The 19,061-nt window shown below is 41.7% G+C and overlaps 1 protein-coding gene across 3 annotated transcripts in view; it reads left to right on the top strand.

Moving 5' to 3' along the window:
* The window catches only part of ptpn11b (protein tyrosine phosphatase non-receptor type 11b), a 35,093-nt gene extending 16,432 nt beyond the window's left edge, over positions 1–18,661 (top strand). For 2 of the 3 annotated variants that reach the window (XM_019863131.1, XM_019863133.1), the window contains exons 3-17: positions 1,813–2,007; positions 4,905–5,097; positions 5,176–5,295; positions 6,078–6,191; positions 7,713–7,809; positions 8,008–8,087; positions 8,613–8,768; positions 9,187–9,318; positions 11,546–11,700; positions 12,359–12,426; positions 13,056–13,207; positions 13,436–13,536; positions 14,493–14,624; positions 15,677–17,525; positions 17,628–18,661. In XM_019863131.1, the coding sequence (XP_019718690.1) occupies positions 1,813–2,007; positions 4,905–5,097; positions 5,176–5,295; positions 6,078–6,191; positions 7,713–7,809; positions 8,008–8,087; positions 8,613–8,768; positions 9,187–9,318; positions 11,546–11,700; positions 12,359–12,426; positions 13,056–13,207; positions 13,436–13,536; positions 14,493–14,580 (1,651 nt within the window). In that variant the 3' untranslated portion in view covers positions 14,581–14,624; positions 15,677–17,525; positions 17,628–18,661. The remainder of the gene's footprint in view (positions 1–1,812; positions 2,008–4,904; positions 5,098–5,175; positions 5,296–6,077; positions 6,192–7,712; positions 7,810–8,007; positions 8,088–8,612; positions 8,769–9,186; positions 9,319–11,545; positions 11,701–12,358; positions 12,427–13,055; positions 13,208–13,435; positions 13,537–14,492; positions 14,625–15,676; positions 17,526–17,627) is intronic. The other variant, XM_019863132.1, reaches the window with a different exon arrangement.
* The last annotated feature ends 400 nt before the right edge of the window (positions 18,662–19,061 follow it).

The raw sequence follows: 19,061 nt of genomic DNA, 5'->3' as shown, positions 1-19,061 counted from the left end.
AGAATTGTCTTTCTTCATCTTACCAAGTCTGTGTGTGGTGAGGGACTCTATTCAGAAATATACCGTTGCATTGTTTCCTGTCTGTCAGTTGGAATGCAGACTGCACGCATTTGTTATTCACAATGCGATGACTTCTGATGACAAAAACGAGTGCTCTCGTAAAATCATTTGCAATCATCAAACATAGTAAAAAAAAAAAAAAAAAAAAGACATACAAATAGGCAGAATTTCTCATTCAAAGATCAGGACCAACTGTAGTGAAGCACGTAACCGCTTTTTTTCTTTGTATGGACAAATAACAAGTAGCTCGCTCCGCCTGCCCAGTGCACTAAACAAAGATGAAAGACTTCAGCTCTCAGGCAAGGCAACGTTATTGACATGCCGCATTTCATACACAAGGCTTCACTCAAGCAACGACGCAACACGCTAAAAGCATTTACAGGCACGCCGACATTCAGAAACAAAGCAGAAAAAAACTAAAGTAGCTTACAAATGTTACTCAAAGAATGTACAACAGAAAATGTTAAAAAAAAACATTTGAACATTCTAAAAATGGAGAGAAAAAGTAATTAAAAAGAAAAAAATATTGATCAGAAGACCTTAATCAAAGGAAAGGGTAAAAAAAGCAACGTTTTAACTTGGATCGTAGTTTTTTACATGGTGGGCTGACTTCAATTCTGTGGGCTGTTTTTTCCATTTGCATGCAGCATAACAACTACATGCAGCTTCATCTTGTTTACTTTGGACTCGTGGCTCCACGAATGGACGAAAGTTGGCGGCTCTCCGAGCCCTACTGACTTTATGGTTAATCAGCATTTCATTAAGACACAAGTGTCAAAGTCAAGGCCCCCCACGTCATTTTATGTGGTCCGTGGGAGCAAATCATGTGTGTCAACTATCATGACTCTTGTTGAAATCTGTACCGAAATGTCAAATTGTCATGTGTAATAAATAATGAGATTTTCCACCAACCCTCCAAGGGAAGCCGTAACACCGAAGTGGCCCGCGACAAAAAATGAGTTTGACACCCCTGCATTAAAGTATTCACCAGTAGCAGAATTTTAAAATCTATTCTACAGATGATTGGGAGCCAGTGTCTCTTTGTACACACAGAGGCAAACTTGTTGGGACCCACACTGCTCACTGAAATCATTTGAAACGAACAAGTGATATCCCGCTGAATAAAAATAAATGACTTGCTTGATGAAAGAGCAGTTATGAACACAAAAGAGAAAATAAAACATTCCACTTAGTAACGAACGAACAATTGGTTTCTTTTTCTTAGTTTCACATTGTGCCGAGCAGCAAACTGTTTTCTTTTCCGTGTGGCAATTTAAAAACGTGAATATGTATTTCGGTTTTAAAAAGTGTTTAAATGTCATTCATTTAAAAAAAAAAAAAAAAAAACATGAACAGCATTTATACAACTTAATTTGTGTGGAAAGCAGTTTAGCATGAGACATATTAATACTGTGTGTTCATGTGACACTCGCAATTTTGCCATTCAATGTGTCTGTATGAGACGCGCAAACATTTTTGTTTTGCGAATTTCAAGTCGCGGTCATCATGAGTTAAACTACGTTGAAGCCCTTCTCAAATAAACTTTGTCAAAACAAGCCTTGAAAAGCAAGCAGACGGCTTGATAAAATTCATCGAGTGGTACTATAGCGTGTGAGTGGGCGCTTGGCAAATAAACATGATCTATATTTTACTTATGCAGGCGCACGTACGTGTGGGAGTTATTTCTACACGTCCGCAGGGCATAAGCCTACCTCTGAAAATTAAAAAAAACTGTCCCCTCTGCCCACCAAGGCGCAACGATGAGGTGACCCACATCAAGATCCAAAACTCCGGGGACTACTATGACCTGTACGGGGGCGAGAAGTTTGCCACGCTGGCCGAGCTGGTGCAGTACTACACCGAACAACAGGACCTGCTGCGAGAGAGGAACGGCCATGTCATCGAGCTCAAGTATCCGCTCAACTGCAAAGACCCCACGTCTGAGAGGTGCCCGCTTCGCGCCCACACTGATAAATAGGATCCGATTTGCATTCAGTCCTGCACAAACATACACGCAGCCCGCAGTAAGGTCAGCAGAATGTCTGGCTACTTTCCATAAGCCCATTAAAACTACATCGAAGTTTCTTTCTGTCTTCAAAAGGTTTTTTTTTTTTTTTTTGCTTTTAAGTTAAATTCTTCACTCCACAGATTTCACGATGTTGCTTTTACAGTTGAAGAGGCAGTTAAGCCATCTAAGAGGTGTTATTAGCGACGCTTTTAGCGCACTTTCCTTTCATCGCCCGATTGCAGCTCACGATGCACTTTAACCCGAGACAGGTTCGTCATTTCTCCCGAGATGGAATAGATATTGCATCTAAGTCTTTTTTTTTTTTTTCCATGAAATATTGTACTCTAAATTCAGGATCACATGTATTTCCAAAACTGATAAAAAAAATGCTTAGCAGAATTTGCCCCTTGGTATTGTTGTCCATTCATTCAGACGAACAAATAGTTGTGAGGTCAGGGGTCACTAATGTTGGACCTGAGAGAAGCGCTGCTGGCACAAAATCTCCGTTTTAATTCATCTTTAATGTGTTTGATGGGGCTTGTTCCGCACCAAATTCACCTCATGAAGCGGAAAATATATACAGTAATACAGTATAAGTAAAATGAAGAATTAAGCGCTGGGGGGAGCTAACTGTTGTCGTCCAATGCCTGATTGATTCATTCATCCCCCCAAAAATGTGGTGGAAATGAGTCTGAGAAAAAAAAGAAATGGTGGCTTGATCATCATGCAGCACACAGATGTGTCTTCACTCACAGTGCTTCCGGAAAATATTTGACATCACTTCACTTTCTACATATTGTGGTGTTAACAACCTAATTCCAAAATGGAATGCTTACCCGATGCACTGTATGTTAGACCCTGTCCACATGAAAACGCGTTTCAGCGTATCTGCAAGTTATTCACTAATTGGGCATTCCACCCTTTGGATTTCAGTGTGTACAATACATATGCTTATTTCCCGGACTGATGAGTACTTGTAGCAGTTGGATGACGTGGGTGTAGCCGCCATCGTTGTCAACAACAATGGCGGATAACTGTGTGATGGCCTGAAGGAGGCGCTTTACTTCGTCATCCATCCAGACAAAACTCTCCTTCTGTGATTGTGTGGAATTCGCCGCCATTGTCGCAATGACTCTTTCTTCGCTTATTCTTCCTCTATTTATGCTTAAGCTTCTTCTTCTGTTTCCCGGTAACTCCCCATGGCTGCGCAACAGCGCCACTTCAGGCTTGGCATATCCACTACAACCTTTCAGCATCTTTTTGTGGACACACATTTCTTGAAATTATTCAGTGGTTGCAAGATTCCTTTCATTTCTTTCTTTCTTTTTTGATGAACAAACTGGGCTTCGTTTCCATGTCGACTTGGCTGTAATGTTCGAGTAGAAATCGGCATGCGCGACTTGTGAGACCCCCGCAGCAACATGAAGAGGCCGTTTCCCCCCACAGGAAGTTAGAACATTGTTAAGCCTTCCTCAACTCAGATCCTCTTGCTTGTCTTGATCATTTGTCTTCCCCTATTCCCCCCGCCCCCTTCGTCTAGCCTCAAGCTGAGCTTTTTCGATTTTCTTTCTTGTTGTATAACGGCCAAGTTCACCTTGAAAAACATGAAAAAAGATGTCCACAATAATAAAACAAGGCTTTGTTTTCAAGTAGGGGGATAACGCGAGTAAAATTGCTATCATACTGCACCATAAGTAAAAGTTGAGCTCCACTTGAACAGTTCACAGTGGGAGGCAAAACGGATGTGAAGCGTTTGGAATTTCTTCCATTTCTGCAGCAGTTCGGAATCAAATGTTGTCTGATCTTCACCTGAGTAGCAAGAATAAGTTAAGCAGTCTGATTAGACGAATACCACGCGAACAATTATGTGTTCATATCTTGATTGAAACTAATAGCCCGCTCTGGATTTTCCAAGGGCTAATCAGGCACAGGTGTGAGCCAAGCTGGAGTCCGATCAACGAGACCGGTTGAGAATTGTCTCCTCTCAAGAAGTAGTGCCTGATGTTTACCATGCCTTGCTCAAAAGCGCTCTCAGGAGACCGACGGTTCAGAATTGTTGACGTGTAGAAAGCTGGAAAAGGATGTCGTCGAGTTGTAGTCGAAGCTTGCTAAAGAGCACTTGGAAGTTCCAGAGCACGACTGGCAAAATATTCTGCAGACTGATCAAACCAACGTTGAATTGGACTGAGGGATGATAAGATTGTGTTCATTGTATTTCATGACATGAGATGGTCACATTCGTAGAAAGCGCTTTCAGTATGATGCAGTTGTACACCCTTTGCAAATTATCCATCCACCGCTGTATACACTGCACTGCTTTTATTTTTGTGGGTCACGGGGACATCGAGTCAATCCCAGCTGACTTCGGGTAAAAGGCGGACTTCACCTTGGACTGGTCAACCAATCAATCACTTGGGTGCAATCAAAACAGACCACCACTCACACCCACACTCCCTTTCGCACCATCAGTGAGTGAGAACTGAACCTCTGCTGCCAGAACGGAAGTCGCGACTCGAGAGAGTGAATCACTACACCGTCTGTGACGCAAATCCAACCATGAAACCACAATACTGTAATGAGCTTGTTGTGAAAATGTACATGGTTCAAGACAACCGGATTTGTTTTTGGGGTGGGGTGGGGGGGACTTGACCTAAATGCAACATTATTGTTGAACATATTTTCATTGTTCAAGTAAATGTGTGGAGTTTGCACATTCAGCCCAATTTGCAGGCTTTTTTTTTTTCCTGTGGCTACTCGGTTTCCTGACACATTCCAAAGACATGCCACGTGTCATTTTCATTTGTGTGTTTGTGTATGATTTCTCCCCGTCCTCCAGGTGGTATCACGGCCACCTCTCAGGTCGAGACGCTGAGAAACTGCTCACAGAAAAAGGCAAGGCTGGCAGCTTTCTGGTTCGAGAGAGCCAAAGCAAACCGGGCGACTTTGTCCTCTCGGTTCTCACCCACGAGGAGAAGCACGAGAATGTCGACCGCAAAACCAAGGTCACCCACGTGATGATCCGATACCAGGTACCTCGGCATGATGCCACAGAAATACTGAAGCATTTGGTCCGAATCACATTCGAACTCGGATTGGGTGTTCTCCAGCAGGACGGTAAATACGACGTAGGTGGTGGCGAGAGGTTCGACACCTTGGCGGACCTGGTGGATCACTACAAAAAGAACCCGATGGTAGAGAAGAGCGGCATCGTCGTGCACCTCAAACAGGTTCGATACACAAAAAGTAATTCACTACCAATTCTTTTGTATTCCGTCTTGAATATGTCTTAACGATGTTTCATTCTCCTGCTGTCAATAGCCTCCCAATTCACTTTTAGGAAAAGATATAGTTGGCAAAGTAATCATTGGTTTCTCTGTCCCGGTGGTTGACTGGTTAGCACGTCGGCCTCACAGTACAGAAATGCAATGGTTCGAAATGGTTCGAGAAATCCAATTCTGGCTCTGGCCTTGCTGTGTGGAGTTTACATGTTCTCCCCGTGCCTGCGTGGGTTTTCTCTGGGTACTCCGGTTTCCTCCCACATTCCAAAAACACGCGTGGAAGGTTAATGGAACACTTGAAATTGTCCTTTAGCGTGAGTGTGAGCGCGGATGGTTTTTCGTCTCTGTGTGCCCCTGCGATTGGCTGGCAACCGGTTCAGGGTGTACTCCACCTACTGCCCGAAGACAGCTGGGATAGGATCTAGCACACCCCTTGTGAGGATAAGCAGATCAGAAAATGGATGGATGGATGATGTCATGATGAAAAAAAGAAAAAACGTGTCATGCCACACGACATAGACAGGAATTTCATCATTCCCTCAACCCTCTAAAACGACAGCAAAACATACTACAAAAAGGCTACACATTCAATGTGTACGTCGCTGAATACAATAAATAACCAAATAGATAATCATCAATTCCCCCCATTTTGTACTGCTGACCTTGTTTAGGGTTACGCGGCATCTCAGCTGACTTTGCTTTGCTTTGTTATCATCTCCTTTTTCAAACAGCCCTTCAACGCCACAAGAATAAACGCAGCCAACATTGAGAATCGAGTGCGAGAGCTCAACAAGGTAGCAGACAATTCAGAGAAGCCCAAACAAGGATTTTGGGAAGAGTTTGAGGTACGTTGCCGTTGTTTTGTATTTTTTTTGTTGTTGTTGATGTTGTTTTTTCGGTGCATGTCACTTCATATCCTGCTTTGTGCACATGACGCACCGACAATCCATGAACGTCCTGCCGGTCGGCTATATTGTCCGAGATTTTGAAAGTTTCAATTGTAAGCCAATGTTGATGAAGTCCACACAATTAAAGCATCCAGCAACCAAGGTTTCATTATCGTTAAAAAGGAAAACGCACGGCTCGATCATCACCCACCGGCGTCCAAGCGCTTTGGCGCAGCCCAAAATGTTCGGGCCAGGTGACCGTAGAAGGAGCTTCAGCTGCGGCTCTCACCTCTCATTGAAGTGAATGGGATTCAGTGGGTGGTGCATGCGCTCATAAAATTTTTTTCGCCCAAGTTTTAATATTTCAATTAAAGATTTTATTTAGAGTCGAGGAGAGTTTGGCTGGTTATACATGAACAATCTATAATTCTTTTTCAGTTACCACGTTGTGTAATTTAGAGGCCTGTGCACCCAATTGAGCCCCGCTTCAAAGAAAGCGCTCTGGGAAAACTAAAGCCCCGTTAACAAATGGCTCACTGTTACTTCAGAAGTCACGCGCAGCGGCGCCATCTAACCTCCTACGTCATGCAGCAGACGCTTGGAGTCTTAAAGTGACCGTAATCAGAACCCAACGTTGTGGTATTTGAGGCGGCTTTCAATATCGGTTCAAATTGTTATTGTGCATCCTTATTATTTCATTCTACTTTAATTATCCGTGTTCGCCAGTACTGTTTACGTCAGCTAAAGTATGCTCTTTTGCTTTATTACTGCTTGGCACCATGATAACTATTGGCTGCAGTAGTACCAAATAATTAAAGCCCACCGAGAGAATGGAATCGAAATATACAAGTGCACAATATTGGGGAAAAAAATAGGCAGGAAATAGATTAATATTCCTCACAATGATAATAAAGTGTATCTATGTCGCTATTTTTTTTAACCGTCTTGGAAATTGGAACAAAAGTTAGACAGACAGGTGAACCTTCTGGTTTCTTCCAGCCACTTAGCGCAGAACAGTGGACACATACAGTATATTACTATGCGGACAAAAGTATATGGACTGCAAGACCGTAATTCCTCCTGAGCCTTCATTCTTCATCTTATCAGGGAGCAACTTTTTTAAATTTTTATTTATTTATTTATTTTGCGTCATGGAAAGCTTTCACATAAAGCAGCAGGGGAAAATGGCACAATACATCCAGTCCGTTCCAAAATTTTGCTTTGATCACCGTCATCCCAGAAAATCCCGCTTTCCGTGGAAATGGAACCAAGGTAAGGTAAAGTGATCTTTTTTTTGGAGGGGAGGGGGGCAGTTTGGAAGGCGCGGTGCACTGAATCTATTTATTTCCATTTTCACCGTGTATACACGTGTGGCCCAGGTGTCCTATTTTGTCACCATGACAGTTTTGTCACATTTAATCTTGTACGTTGCACGTAATCAGGCAGAAAACAGCATTTCTCTTGCTCCGATTCCCACAGGTACTTCAACAACAAGAGTGTAAGCTGCTGTATCCCCGGAAGGAAGGCATGAAACCAGAAAACAAGAGTAAAAACAGATACAAGAATATCCTCCCCTGTGAGTTGCTGAGCATACTGCTGTTTCCTGCCTCACCGGCTTCCTGCGGAAAGAAAGCGTGACACAAATAGACAAAGCAGACAAGGCCTCTGATGTGGTTTGCGATAACTTTGCAGACAGCCAGAGAACATCAGGAAGGTCCGCCAGAGCTGCACTGTGGATTAACGATGGGTTGTTATGTTTGTTTGCTTGTTTCAGTTGACACGACACGAGTTGAAATTCGAGACGCAGATCCAGATGTTCCTGGTTCAGACTACATTAACGCCAACTACATAAGAGTGAGTCTGCTTTGGTTAGCTTGAGGCAGTTGAAAGTGAAGTTACAGTCAGGTCATGCTTGACATAATATCAGCCCGGTTATATGCTGCCCCCTATTGGTATGAAGTGTAACACATGAAGATAACTTTGCAGACAGCCAGAGAACATCAGGAAGGTCCGCCAGAGCTGCACTGTGGATTAACGATGGGTTGTTATGTTTGTTTGCTTGTTTCAGTTGACACGACACGAGTTGAAATTCGAGACGCAGATCCAGATGTTCCTGGTTCAGACTACATTAACGCCAACTACATAAGAGTGAGTCTGCTTTGGTTAGCTTGAGGCAGTTGAAAGTGAAGTTACAGTCAGGTCATGCTTGACATAATATCAGCCCGGTTATATGCTGCCCCCTATTGGTATGAAGTGTAACACATGAAGTCCGGGAACAATCCACATTTTTTTTTTTTTGGTCAATTTAGTTTGAACTCTCATAATAATGATATAATGCGAGACTCAAGAGCTTTACATGTTTGTTTTTTTTCCACGCAGGGCTCACATGAAGAAGGGCGCCATGGGGAGGAGGACAAATTCTTCATCGCCACCCAAGGGTGCCTGCAGAATACAGTTATTGACTTCTGGAAGATGGTGTATCAGGAAAATACACGCGTCATCGTCATGACCACAAAGGAGATGGAGAGATCACGGGTATCGTTGTTATTTTTAAGTGTTATAATTCATTTTTGGGGGACAACACCACAAATATTAAGCACTGGAGCATGCATTTATGTCCATAATGGGACATTCTTAATTGCCATTCACTTGTAAAAAAAGAAAAAAATGAACCACTGTAATATCATTTAGGCATTGCTTCGCTGTGCCGTTTACGGTGCTGTTGATGATCACATTCGTTCATTTCGTACCTGCTACTTATTTTAGTTCATGTGTGGGCCAAAATAAGGAAGACGGCTAACAAGGATAGTATGACAGTTAAGCCGATTGCAAAAGCCGCTTGAGTGGATCCAGTTCTTTAGGTTGTCTAATTCCGTCAAAAACCCGCCGCTGCCGCCACAGCCCCGCCCCCGTCTCACTCTGACTGTTCCGCTATCTTATTCCTTTGATGTAGAACAAATGTGTCCGTTACTGGCCTGACCTTCACAAAACCGTGGAGTTTGGAAGGGTGCAGGTGAAAAACGTGGAAGAGTGGCCAGCTCAAGACTACAACCTGACGGAGTTGGAGGTGACCCATCTGGACAGGGTAGGGAAAGCTTTGACCTCAATCAGTGCTGACACACTGACCTGGGGTCAAGATTATATAACCCTTTGCACAAAATCCTTCAACACGTGCTTTGCCTGCTCGCTCTCAAGGAAACATTGAACAGATATTAGCAAGCCTTCAACACATAACCGTACTCATTTCGAAACAATTGTTTGTGATATTATGTATGCATAAAATATACTGTCATCTCCTTATTGCTTATGGGTTCGTTTCCAAAAACTGCAGTGAAAAGTGGAAATCTGTGAATCCTGGGCCTCACCCTACTCAGAATGACCCCCCCCCCCATACCTGTCAACTTATATGGTTTACCCATAATTCATACGGATTTTGTGGTGAATCTTACATATATGGCCATATCGCACAAATCATACGGATTCTGAAAATTTCCTTTTTTTTTTTTTTTTTCCCCCTAACAGGTAGTTCTGTTTGCTTTTGCCCAGAATGGTGCTAGTCTACTCGAATGCTTTAATTTCCGATAACTTTCCAGTAAATCACGTGGTTCCTAGTTGAAAACAGCAGAGTATTCATTGCATACTTCGGTAGTGTACAAGCAAGTTCTACAAGGAAACAAATATATCATTCATATTTCGTGGTTTTTTTTTCTGCCGTTATTTTGACATATAAAATGCTTTGGTATGTTGTAAGGATTTTTTGCTCTTTATAAGGATTTTTTTGGTAGTTTATACAGGTTGGCGCTCCGAAAAGTTGACAGGTATGACCCCCCACCCCCCGCCATGCTTTAAAAGACGCAACCACATGAGCAAATAGAAGTTCTGTAACTCATTTTCAAGTCAGTTAGCCGTAAACATGCACAACTGGTGTACTGCTCTGCTCCGTTACGTGCAGTTACAGCTCTTGGGAAGAATAAAATTCAATAAAAACAATATGTAGTCGGCTCTGGATGCTTCCGTGGGGCGGGGGGGCTCATAAATAGAAATAGATGTAATCCAATTAGAAATCCACAAGTATTGTGAGGTGCAGTATGGCAGGGAACATACAGGACTGTTGTTCACAGCTTTGGAGAGGGGTAATGTGTTGATGAAGGAAGGAAACATTCCGATTTGGATAACAATGCAAATACAGAAAGATGATGACTTTTTCACTTAATACGTTTGCATTCATGTTCTGTTCAAATTTCGTCACCAAAAAAGCAGTGAACATTTTTTTTATCATTTTTTTATCAAAAGTACTTAACTTTGCTGTCCTAACTGTCCTTCCAAACACATCTGCTTTTCGACACCTCCGTTCTCTTTCTATTGGAGCAACCACACACCATGTGCTGAGGGACATATTATACAATACAATACAATACAATGCCATACATCTTTATTCATATAGCGCTTTCACAACAGCTGGAGCTGAAACAAAGCGCTTTACAGAATAGTGAACATAAACTAATAAAATAATATAACACAACTTAAAACACAGACAGTCATGCAATAGTAACCACTTCTCATGCATACGCTCTGTTGTTTGAAGCAGTTCTGGATGAAAGTGTCCTTGTGTCTGTCCTTTCACCGGTGGATCAGCGACGTCATGCTTAAAATGTGCACACGTCTGCTACAAGCTAAGTTTGAAAGTCAACACAAAGCTGTAGCGTCCATCGACGAAAAAAAAAAAAGAGATTGGTTGGGTTCACTTCTCTCGTCCCATGTAAATCCGCTTCAGTTCCAAGCGGCGACTCTCGGTTCCAAGTACACATCCGTGCTCCGCGCCGACGCTCCTCTCTCCTCACCTTCGGCTTCACAAGCCATCCATTCATCCAGCCGCACTAACGCAGACTGTCCAACAGTGCCGACATCTCCACTGAACAAAACGGGGCTGTGCAAAATGCTGCCCATTACAGATGCAAAAAACACAAGCTACCAGGGGCCTGTCCAACAGTGACAGTCAAATAGCGCCAACATTCCTCCCCATCAAAACCCAAATCATTGCTGGTACACGCGTGCTGCCAAGAAGGCGCACCCATCCAGCACAGATTGTTCTCCCTTCGACGAATGTCGTTGCCAAAACGCTGAAAAACAGTCTACGTCGGGTTCGCACGAAGGACTACAAACACCATATGACAAAACAATCTAAAAACAACAAAAAGATGGCGCCAACTTCGGCGCCATCTTGAACAACTATATTCTATAATGAAGACTGAACCAGGATGGATCAAATGCCCCCCAGCTTACTGTTTTAGTTTTTACTTTGATGCTCACAGAGGGAACCTCTGAGATACGTCTCACACTACCAGTACCTGACTTGGCCAGACCACGGAGTTCCCAACGAGCCCGGGGGGGTCCTTTCGTTTCTTGAGGTGATCAACCGGACCCAGAGGAGCAGTCCAGAATCTGGGCCCATCGTCGTCCATTGCAGGTACCAGAACATTTTAGATCACACGTATGAAACTCAAGGCCCGGGGGCCAGATGTGGCCCGCCACATCATTTTATGTGGCCCGCGAAAGCAAATCTAAGATGGCAACTTTCATGACGCTTGCTAAAATCTCGACCAAAATTTCAAATCCTCATTCGTAATAAATAATAGTGATACTGTAAGCCTTTTGCTTTTACCAAACTTCTCATTACAGTAACTTCAACAATAGGTGAATAAACTGTGATTGTTGACTTCTTTATATGGTTTAACTCGTAATGGCCGTACAAGGAAAATGATAACTAAAATGTGGCCTGCGACAAAAATGAGTTTGACACCCCTGGTTTAGATCATCCCTGCGCAAGTGGCGGTCCACATATCACTCCAACCTCGTTCGCTGTCCCACCCTGCGCATTGTTTACAGTGGAGTTTTTTTCTTGACTTGTGTTTTTTTGTTTTTTGGTCAGACGCCGATCTCTTAACCTGTTAACCACATCTGAGCCTTGAGTTTAAGATTGTTATTGTCTATTAACTGAGCTAGCCGAACGTGCTTAATCAAACTAAATCAAAGTCAGCCCGAAATAACGAAATTGACCAAATCTGTTTTGTTCACACGGTTCGTTTCCTCATACGTAATGAGACCTTTCGTTCTTGTTCCCACAGCGCTGGGATTGGGAGGACTGGCACCATTATTGTCATTGACATCCTCATTGATATCATACACCGCCAAGGTAGGATCACTTTTTTTTTTTCGGATTAAAATGTGTTACTTAATACGGTCTTATCACAAATCAGTGCTACCGGAATGGAATTGCAAAGGTTGTTTGTTTTGAGTTTTCTTCTCCCATTCAGTCATTTTAGTGACAAATCGGATCAGAGACATTACAAGTGAAGTGTGAAGCTTTAATTTGACAAAATGCCAGTGACTTGCTGAAACCAATTTGGGAAAGTGGGGAGGGGGTTTCATGCTTTCCATTAAGAAAAAGCCCCTGCGCTGTTCTATGACCTTGGTTTCACGATGATACGTTCTCGATAGCTGCTGCTGTTACAACCTCCATCGTAAAATTTTGTCAGGTCAAGAGTTACGCAATTTCATTTCGATCATTAAAGTAGCTAACCAATGCAATGTACTTTTATTTTTATTATTTTATTTATTTATTTATTTATTTTGCTTTTGCGTCACATCCCGACGACATCTTGATCCGCAATCAAATATCCTGACTGATCCCATCATATTGAACACATGAAATGACATGAGTCCATTTGTCTTAAAAGGTTTTTGTGCTGAATCCTCACTGAACTTTGTCTGTGTTTATACTGTGCGCGTGCGCGCGCGCGTGTGTGTGTGTTTGTGCCTCAGGCCTTGATTGCGATATCGACATCCCCAAGACCATCCAGAAGGTACGGCAGCAGAGGTCCGGCATGGTACAGACAGAGGCCCAGTACAAGTTCATCTACATGGCCGTGCAGCAGTACATAGACACAGCTCAGAAGAGATTGGAAGAAGAGCAGGTACTCGACTGGTTGCTTGTCAAACACAAAAATTCTAAAAGCTTTAGAATATTCACGCCGGACCTGGACATTTGATGACAGCTAAATCGGTGGACTCAACATGAACCCTCCCAGTAGGTCTCCAAAGTGACCCACACCATGTTTTCATTGTGGATCTTTTCCATCGAATTCCAATCAGTCAGTGAGGATGAAGTCCAGCTGCGTGATCATAATGTTGTCACTTTACAGAAGAGTAAGATGAAGGAGAGAGAATACTCCAACATCAAATATCCTCCAATGGCCAATTCAAGGTCCAAACTCAACATGGCGTCGTCGCGCTCTTCGTCTGTGTAAGTACGATTCAGACTCTCGTATTGAAGTGACTTTTGACATACGTCAAATGCCTCTGGCGGCCGCTATCAATGAAAAGCCGGCAAGAGGCTTAAGTGGGCTTGTAACTGTGTGCCGCTTTCGGGTTCAAACATATCTATGCTTAAGTCCACATGATGGTTGAATGTACAAAGCAAAATACAAATAAATAATGTGCCTGGTGATGTGTCGGCCAGCAGAAAAGTCTCAGAGCCTCACTAACCTTCTAGTGAGCCACCGTCCCTGTGTACAAATGTCTAAAAATGAGCAAAATATGCCCACTTTTTTGCCAGTTAGCAAATATTTCATGCACCAATAATGATCACCTGTAACCTGAGAACATGATAAGCTCTCCACTGTAGTAACCGCTGTCCCTGAAAGGGTTAAATAAACGAAATTGCAAGATTTTCTGCTACATTTGAATTTGGGTCTTTTTTCTTTCGCTTTTCAAATGTTCCTGAAATCACACTGCAGTTTAAACTGCAAAAAAAAACAAAAAAACAAAAAAAAACGATGATGTTTCACGAGGCAAGATTGCTTTCGTTTAAATAGGCAATGTGTAATGTCATGGGAGTTGGACGTAGTTGGTGAATTCTTATCTGCTGGCTCAGGTCAAGTTTTCATCAGACAACACCAAAATGATCCGACTACATCTGGAATATACGGCATTCCATATATTTGTCACCTGTATATTACATAACATAAATATTTAAAACAGTATTATGTTTGTTTCATAGCCTCATCCATGTGTATCGACGTGTAGCTGTACGTTGTTTCATGGGTTCAGAAAATGTAAACGGTAATAGTGAATAAGTGTCACGTGCAAGAAGAACCGGTAAATAGAGCCAAAAATTGCAATCTCTAAACTGGGCAGGAATTAGGACCCGCGATAAGAAGCGTTCGTAAGCAAGCATATTATCCCTCTGTGTCGTTTTAGGATGACAAACGATGATTCTTCAAGCGTGTACGAGAACATCAACTTTAAAAGCCCGCAGACGTCGTTCAGCAGTAACACCAGGAGGTAAAACCCAGCGCTGCCGACCCGCACGTGTTCCTCGCAAGCCTCTCTGTGAGTATCATTTGCAACGTGGATTATATAAAATGGCATCTGGTGATGATGAAAACCTGCTCTAATTGTTTATATTCAAAATTCAAACAGGAAAATGATTCCTCATCAGCAATCTCAAGATCATAGTGTCAAATCTTTTTTTTTTTTTTTTCCGGATGACTTTTGTGTTAAATGTCGAAGCAAGCAAGCAAGCAATACTCTTCAAGGCTCGAAATAGCTCCCCCCCTACCCCCCTTTGCGGAACAGTTTTTAGTGGTAAAATAGATCATTTTATATGCAATGCATATTTAAAATGTTTAAATTCTGTGAAGTAATTGGTAAATTATATATTAATTGTTTTTAAATATTTTTAAAAGATTTTTATTTTTATTTATTTTATTTTTATTTTTATTCATTATTATGTAATGAATAAAATAAGATAACTTTGTACTTTACTGGACAGATTGTACATTTACATTGTAATTATTTTTGTATTTTTTTTTTTAGCTCATGTACAGATGCCCTGGCCCATCTGTCCATTGTAAAAATTCAATGTGGCCCTTGAACACCAAAAGTTTGCCCATCCCTGATATGTAAAGACAATTTCATTCTGTCTGGTTGTAAAGTTTGGCATTAAATGTCCAATTTTAAGTCTTAGGTGCAATCCTGCAGTACTGTACAGTAAAAGAAGCAGCACAGACCTGCATGTACACTGGCGTTTGACTTTTCGCCATGCAGCACAGATTGTAATTTAACAACAATGACCAAACAAATGAAGATTTGTCACTAAAAGGTCATGCTGAAAGCCATACAAAAAATAATAATAACAATAATAACAAACATTGTGTGCTTATCATTTGGATGGAGACTGTCGCAGAAACTTAATTCATCCCTGCTTAACACGGCATGACAAAGGTGGAATCTGGCTCAATTTCCACAGTGTTTACTCTTTCGAAGTCCGAGTGCACGCTGATTATGTCTAAGCCTCATCAAGGACGTCGGTTTCTTGTCCTCTTAATCCAAAGAGACAGCGGCCTTGAACACCACTTGCCTGTCTTGTCCGTTCACTTCAGTGTCAGCGGAGGCCTCATCTGCCGCCCAAAAATCCCTCTGGTGGGGGGAGGCGGGATCGCAGTGTACTGTCGAGAGAGTGCACCTTGCCTGTGGTGAGCGGCTTCTCTCAAGTTGGAACCTCTGCTTCCGCTTCTGGAGTTAAATCTCCAAGAAGGAGGAGGACTTGTCACGCATTGCGCTCCTGACCCTTCTGCTTTTTCCTCCATTTCCGTTGCTGCCTCCAAAAGCCTTTCCTTCTATTAATCAATGAAAGTGCCTTGTTGTCTCGAATCAAGATGTTACATTTCTTCTCTTACTTGGAAGATGAAGGTTCAACCGAGGGGTTGCGAGGCCACAAAAGTATGGGATCGGAGCCAAGAAAAGGTCAAAGCAAGGTCACCTCACAGACATCCTCACTGAGGCTGCTACTGGTTTTGTCATTTCATCAAAAAATAATAACAAAAAAAAACAAATCATCAACGTCTGGCTTTCTATTGTTTCTCCTAATAAATGTATCGCGCCGAAATGTAATCTTGATCGTTCAGCTACAGGCTTGGAGTGTAAAACAGCCAGAGTTTTATTTGGAACCGGTTCACAAATTTTATCAGCACTTAATATCTCAGCATGGGCCAAAAATGATACCTGACAAAATAGTATCTTGTGTTATTTAATAACACAAGCTTCCGTTATGGCCACGCTCAAAAGAAAGAATGTGTCAATACATAAAATACTCTTGGAAAAACATTGGTTTATGAGACATAATGTTGTCATTGTGTGTGGAGAGTCAAAATATAATTTAATTCATTGAGAAAACAAGTTTTGTGAAAAGTCAGTCATAATATTATGAAAAGGTCCAAATTTAACAACAATAAAATTGTAATTTGCATTTGAAAAATAACCCTTTTATTTTGAAAAATGTCTCAATATGACAAGAAAAATGTCATAATTTCATCAAGAACAAAGTGTTGTTATGCTAACGGCATAATATTGTTGTACTGTATTACAGGAAAATACTTGCTTTGCTAGAAAAAAATTGACACGGAAAATATATGTCATTTTACAGGAATAAAATTAGAGAAGAAAGCTGGAAATGTCTTGATTATGAATGTATATCTGCGGTAAAATGAGCACTGGCAACTATGTTGTCCGGTTTGACTTTAAGGTGGAGTTTGCAGTTTAAAAAAAAAAGTTTTATCATATGACCGAATATTACGAACGTGCGCTCCTCGTCAGTGAGAGGCGTGGCCTTTCATCACATACCCGAGGATCCGGGCACGAAAGAGTGAACGGAGGCTAGGACACATTCAACTCTTGCTAGCAAACTTGCCCTTTGACTGTACATTTTACCATTTTTTTGTTTTTGGCGTGGCCACCAATTAGCTCATAACCAGTACTAGTCAGGAAGAAGGCATGAAAGGATTCCTGAATGAGAAGTAGCCATCTGTGGATTTAGTTTGACTCGCCGTCCTCGTTAATCATCAAGTCTGATGCGCTTCAACATCTGCCCCAGGCAAGGGTCACAAGGAGACCCGGGATAGCGATTACGCCGCACCAGATGGCTATCTGCCCGAGATTGAGGAATAGATTGGTCTCCAAAAAGTAATTTAGACGACAGCCGTAATCCAGGCTTGATGATAGCTGAGCGCGCAAAGTCTACGTCACTGATGCGATAAGGAAGCCGGTTGGAGCGCTGAACCGAGCAAGCCCGTGAGCTATTTTTAGCCCCTGTCCTCGTCAAAAACAACTGCAACCATGTTAGTGGAACTTGACCAGGCTCGAAATCCGTGAAAGAAAAAGTAAAGAGAGCTCGAATGAAATTGATTCAATTTGGAATAGACCGATTGACATGCTTTAAGTGATACCCGCCAGGTTTGTTTGTTTGTTTATTGAACATATATAAAACATACAATAACAGATGACAAAATGCAAACAAAAATTATGAAAGGAAAATAAAAGTAAGTAACCCGCCAGGTTTTGTCATTATAGCTCTTAATGACAAGTGAGTCAGGTTTCTTGCGTAATCCGAGTTTTAATGATAAAAAAACATCACCTGCTCGGCTCACCAGTGGTTTGAATTTCTTTTGTTTTTGTAACTTATATTTAATATATTTGTATCTTAACGCAGTCTTGACAGTGAATAGGGGAAAAGTAGAAAGCATGTTTAGCTGCGTTGTTCCATTTCGTCAACATTTTTGGCTTTTCACTGAAACAGTGTCGGTCTCTGCTCAATACACTTTTAGGGCCTGATTTACTAAAATCTCAACGAGGCAGACGCTAAATTGCATGTTCACTCTCACAAAATGAAGTGGTGAAGCAAGAAAAAAAAATCTGGAATACTATCTGACCCTAAGGTGAGGTCCAGTCCCATGAGGTTGCTGTGTCAGAGAGCCTTATTTTGAAAATGATCAAGTTGCTATTGTGGGCCACATTCACAAGTCACCTTGTTATATTGACATCTTTTCTGATAGTTGTTTTTCTACAATTGCCACCTTCATGGCATTGCTTCCCAGTGTGTTCGAAACCGTGGCTCGTGTACCCTGACTTCATTGGGAAAGGGTTGGTTGTGTTCCCGTATTTATGAACGTTGTCACACATTGAATTTGTTTCATTTTTCTTCCACTTGGCCTCTTTCTTTGACATGTTGTGACATCAATACTTGAAAGTATGAAAATGCTGAATCTTGGACATTTGTTTTTTTTTTCTCAAATGTTAAAATGTTTTGTTTTGATTGTGTTTGTTTGAATGTATATTATTATTCTTGTTGCGTTTCCTGTTTTGAACCAGTTTTCAAGGGGGTGGTCGCGGTGTACTTTCTGCTCATCCCCTCACTGTGTATTTACTTGAAGATATTTCTTTTGTTTCCTTTCGTATGTTCTGACGTGAGTCCTGCCTGTTGTTCTCGCACTGGCTTCTGCTCAGTTGCCTTCAAGCTGAACAAGCCGCCGCTCGCAGAGGCAAAAAGTTGCCGAGCGTGGTTTGTTACAATAAACTTACTGTATATGTTATGCTGAGTCTTGGCTTTTTGTCTTCAATGTGAGGCGTTTTAAATTACAGAATAAATGGATCATCGGATATTTTAACAAACACTATGTCAGTGGTTCTTAACCTTTTTAGAGGTACCGAACCCAACCAGTTAATATTCACATTCACCAAACTCTTCATGAGTGAAAAATAAATATATCTATTTTTACAAATTTAAAATATTAAAAAAAACGCATTCATTAAAAACAGAAAAAAGAAAATACAATTTCAAGAGATAAGTACCGGTACAGGTATACTTTTATATCTCGACAGTCACACGTTGACTACTAAGCGACAAAATTTCCCACAGCACTGATTGGACAAGCGATGTCATGTGAACATCTGCAGCCAGTGATGGCCAAGCGGGCGTGTCATAACTAATTA

Source organism: Hippocampus comes, unplaced genomic scaffold (assembly GCF_001891065.2).
Source record: "Hippocampus comes isolate QL1 unplaced genomic scaffold, H_comes_QL1_v1.1 scaffold1, whole genome shotgun sequence".
Classification (NCBI taxonomy): domain Eukaryota; kingdom Metazoa; phylum Chordata; class Actinopteri; order Syngnathiformes; family Syngnathidae; genus Hippocampus; species Hippocampus comes.
The sequence above is the reverse complement of the archived record's forward strand: the minus strand, read 5'-3'. Positions and strand labels throughout refer to the sequence as shown.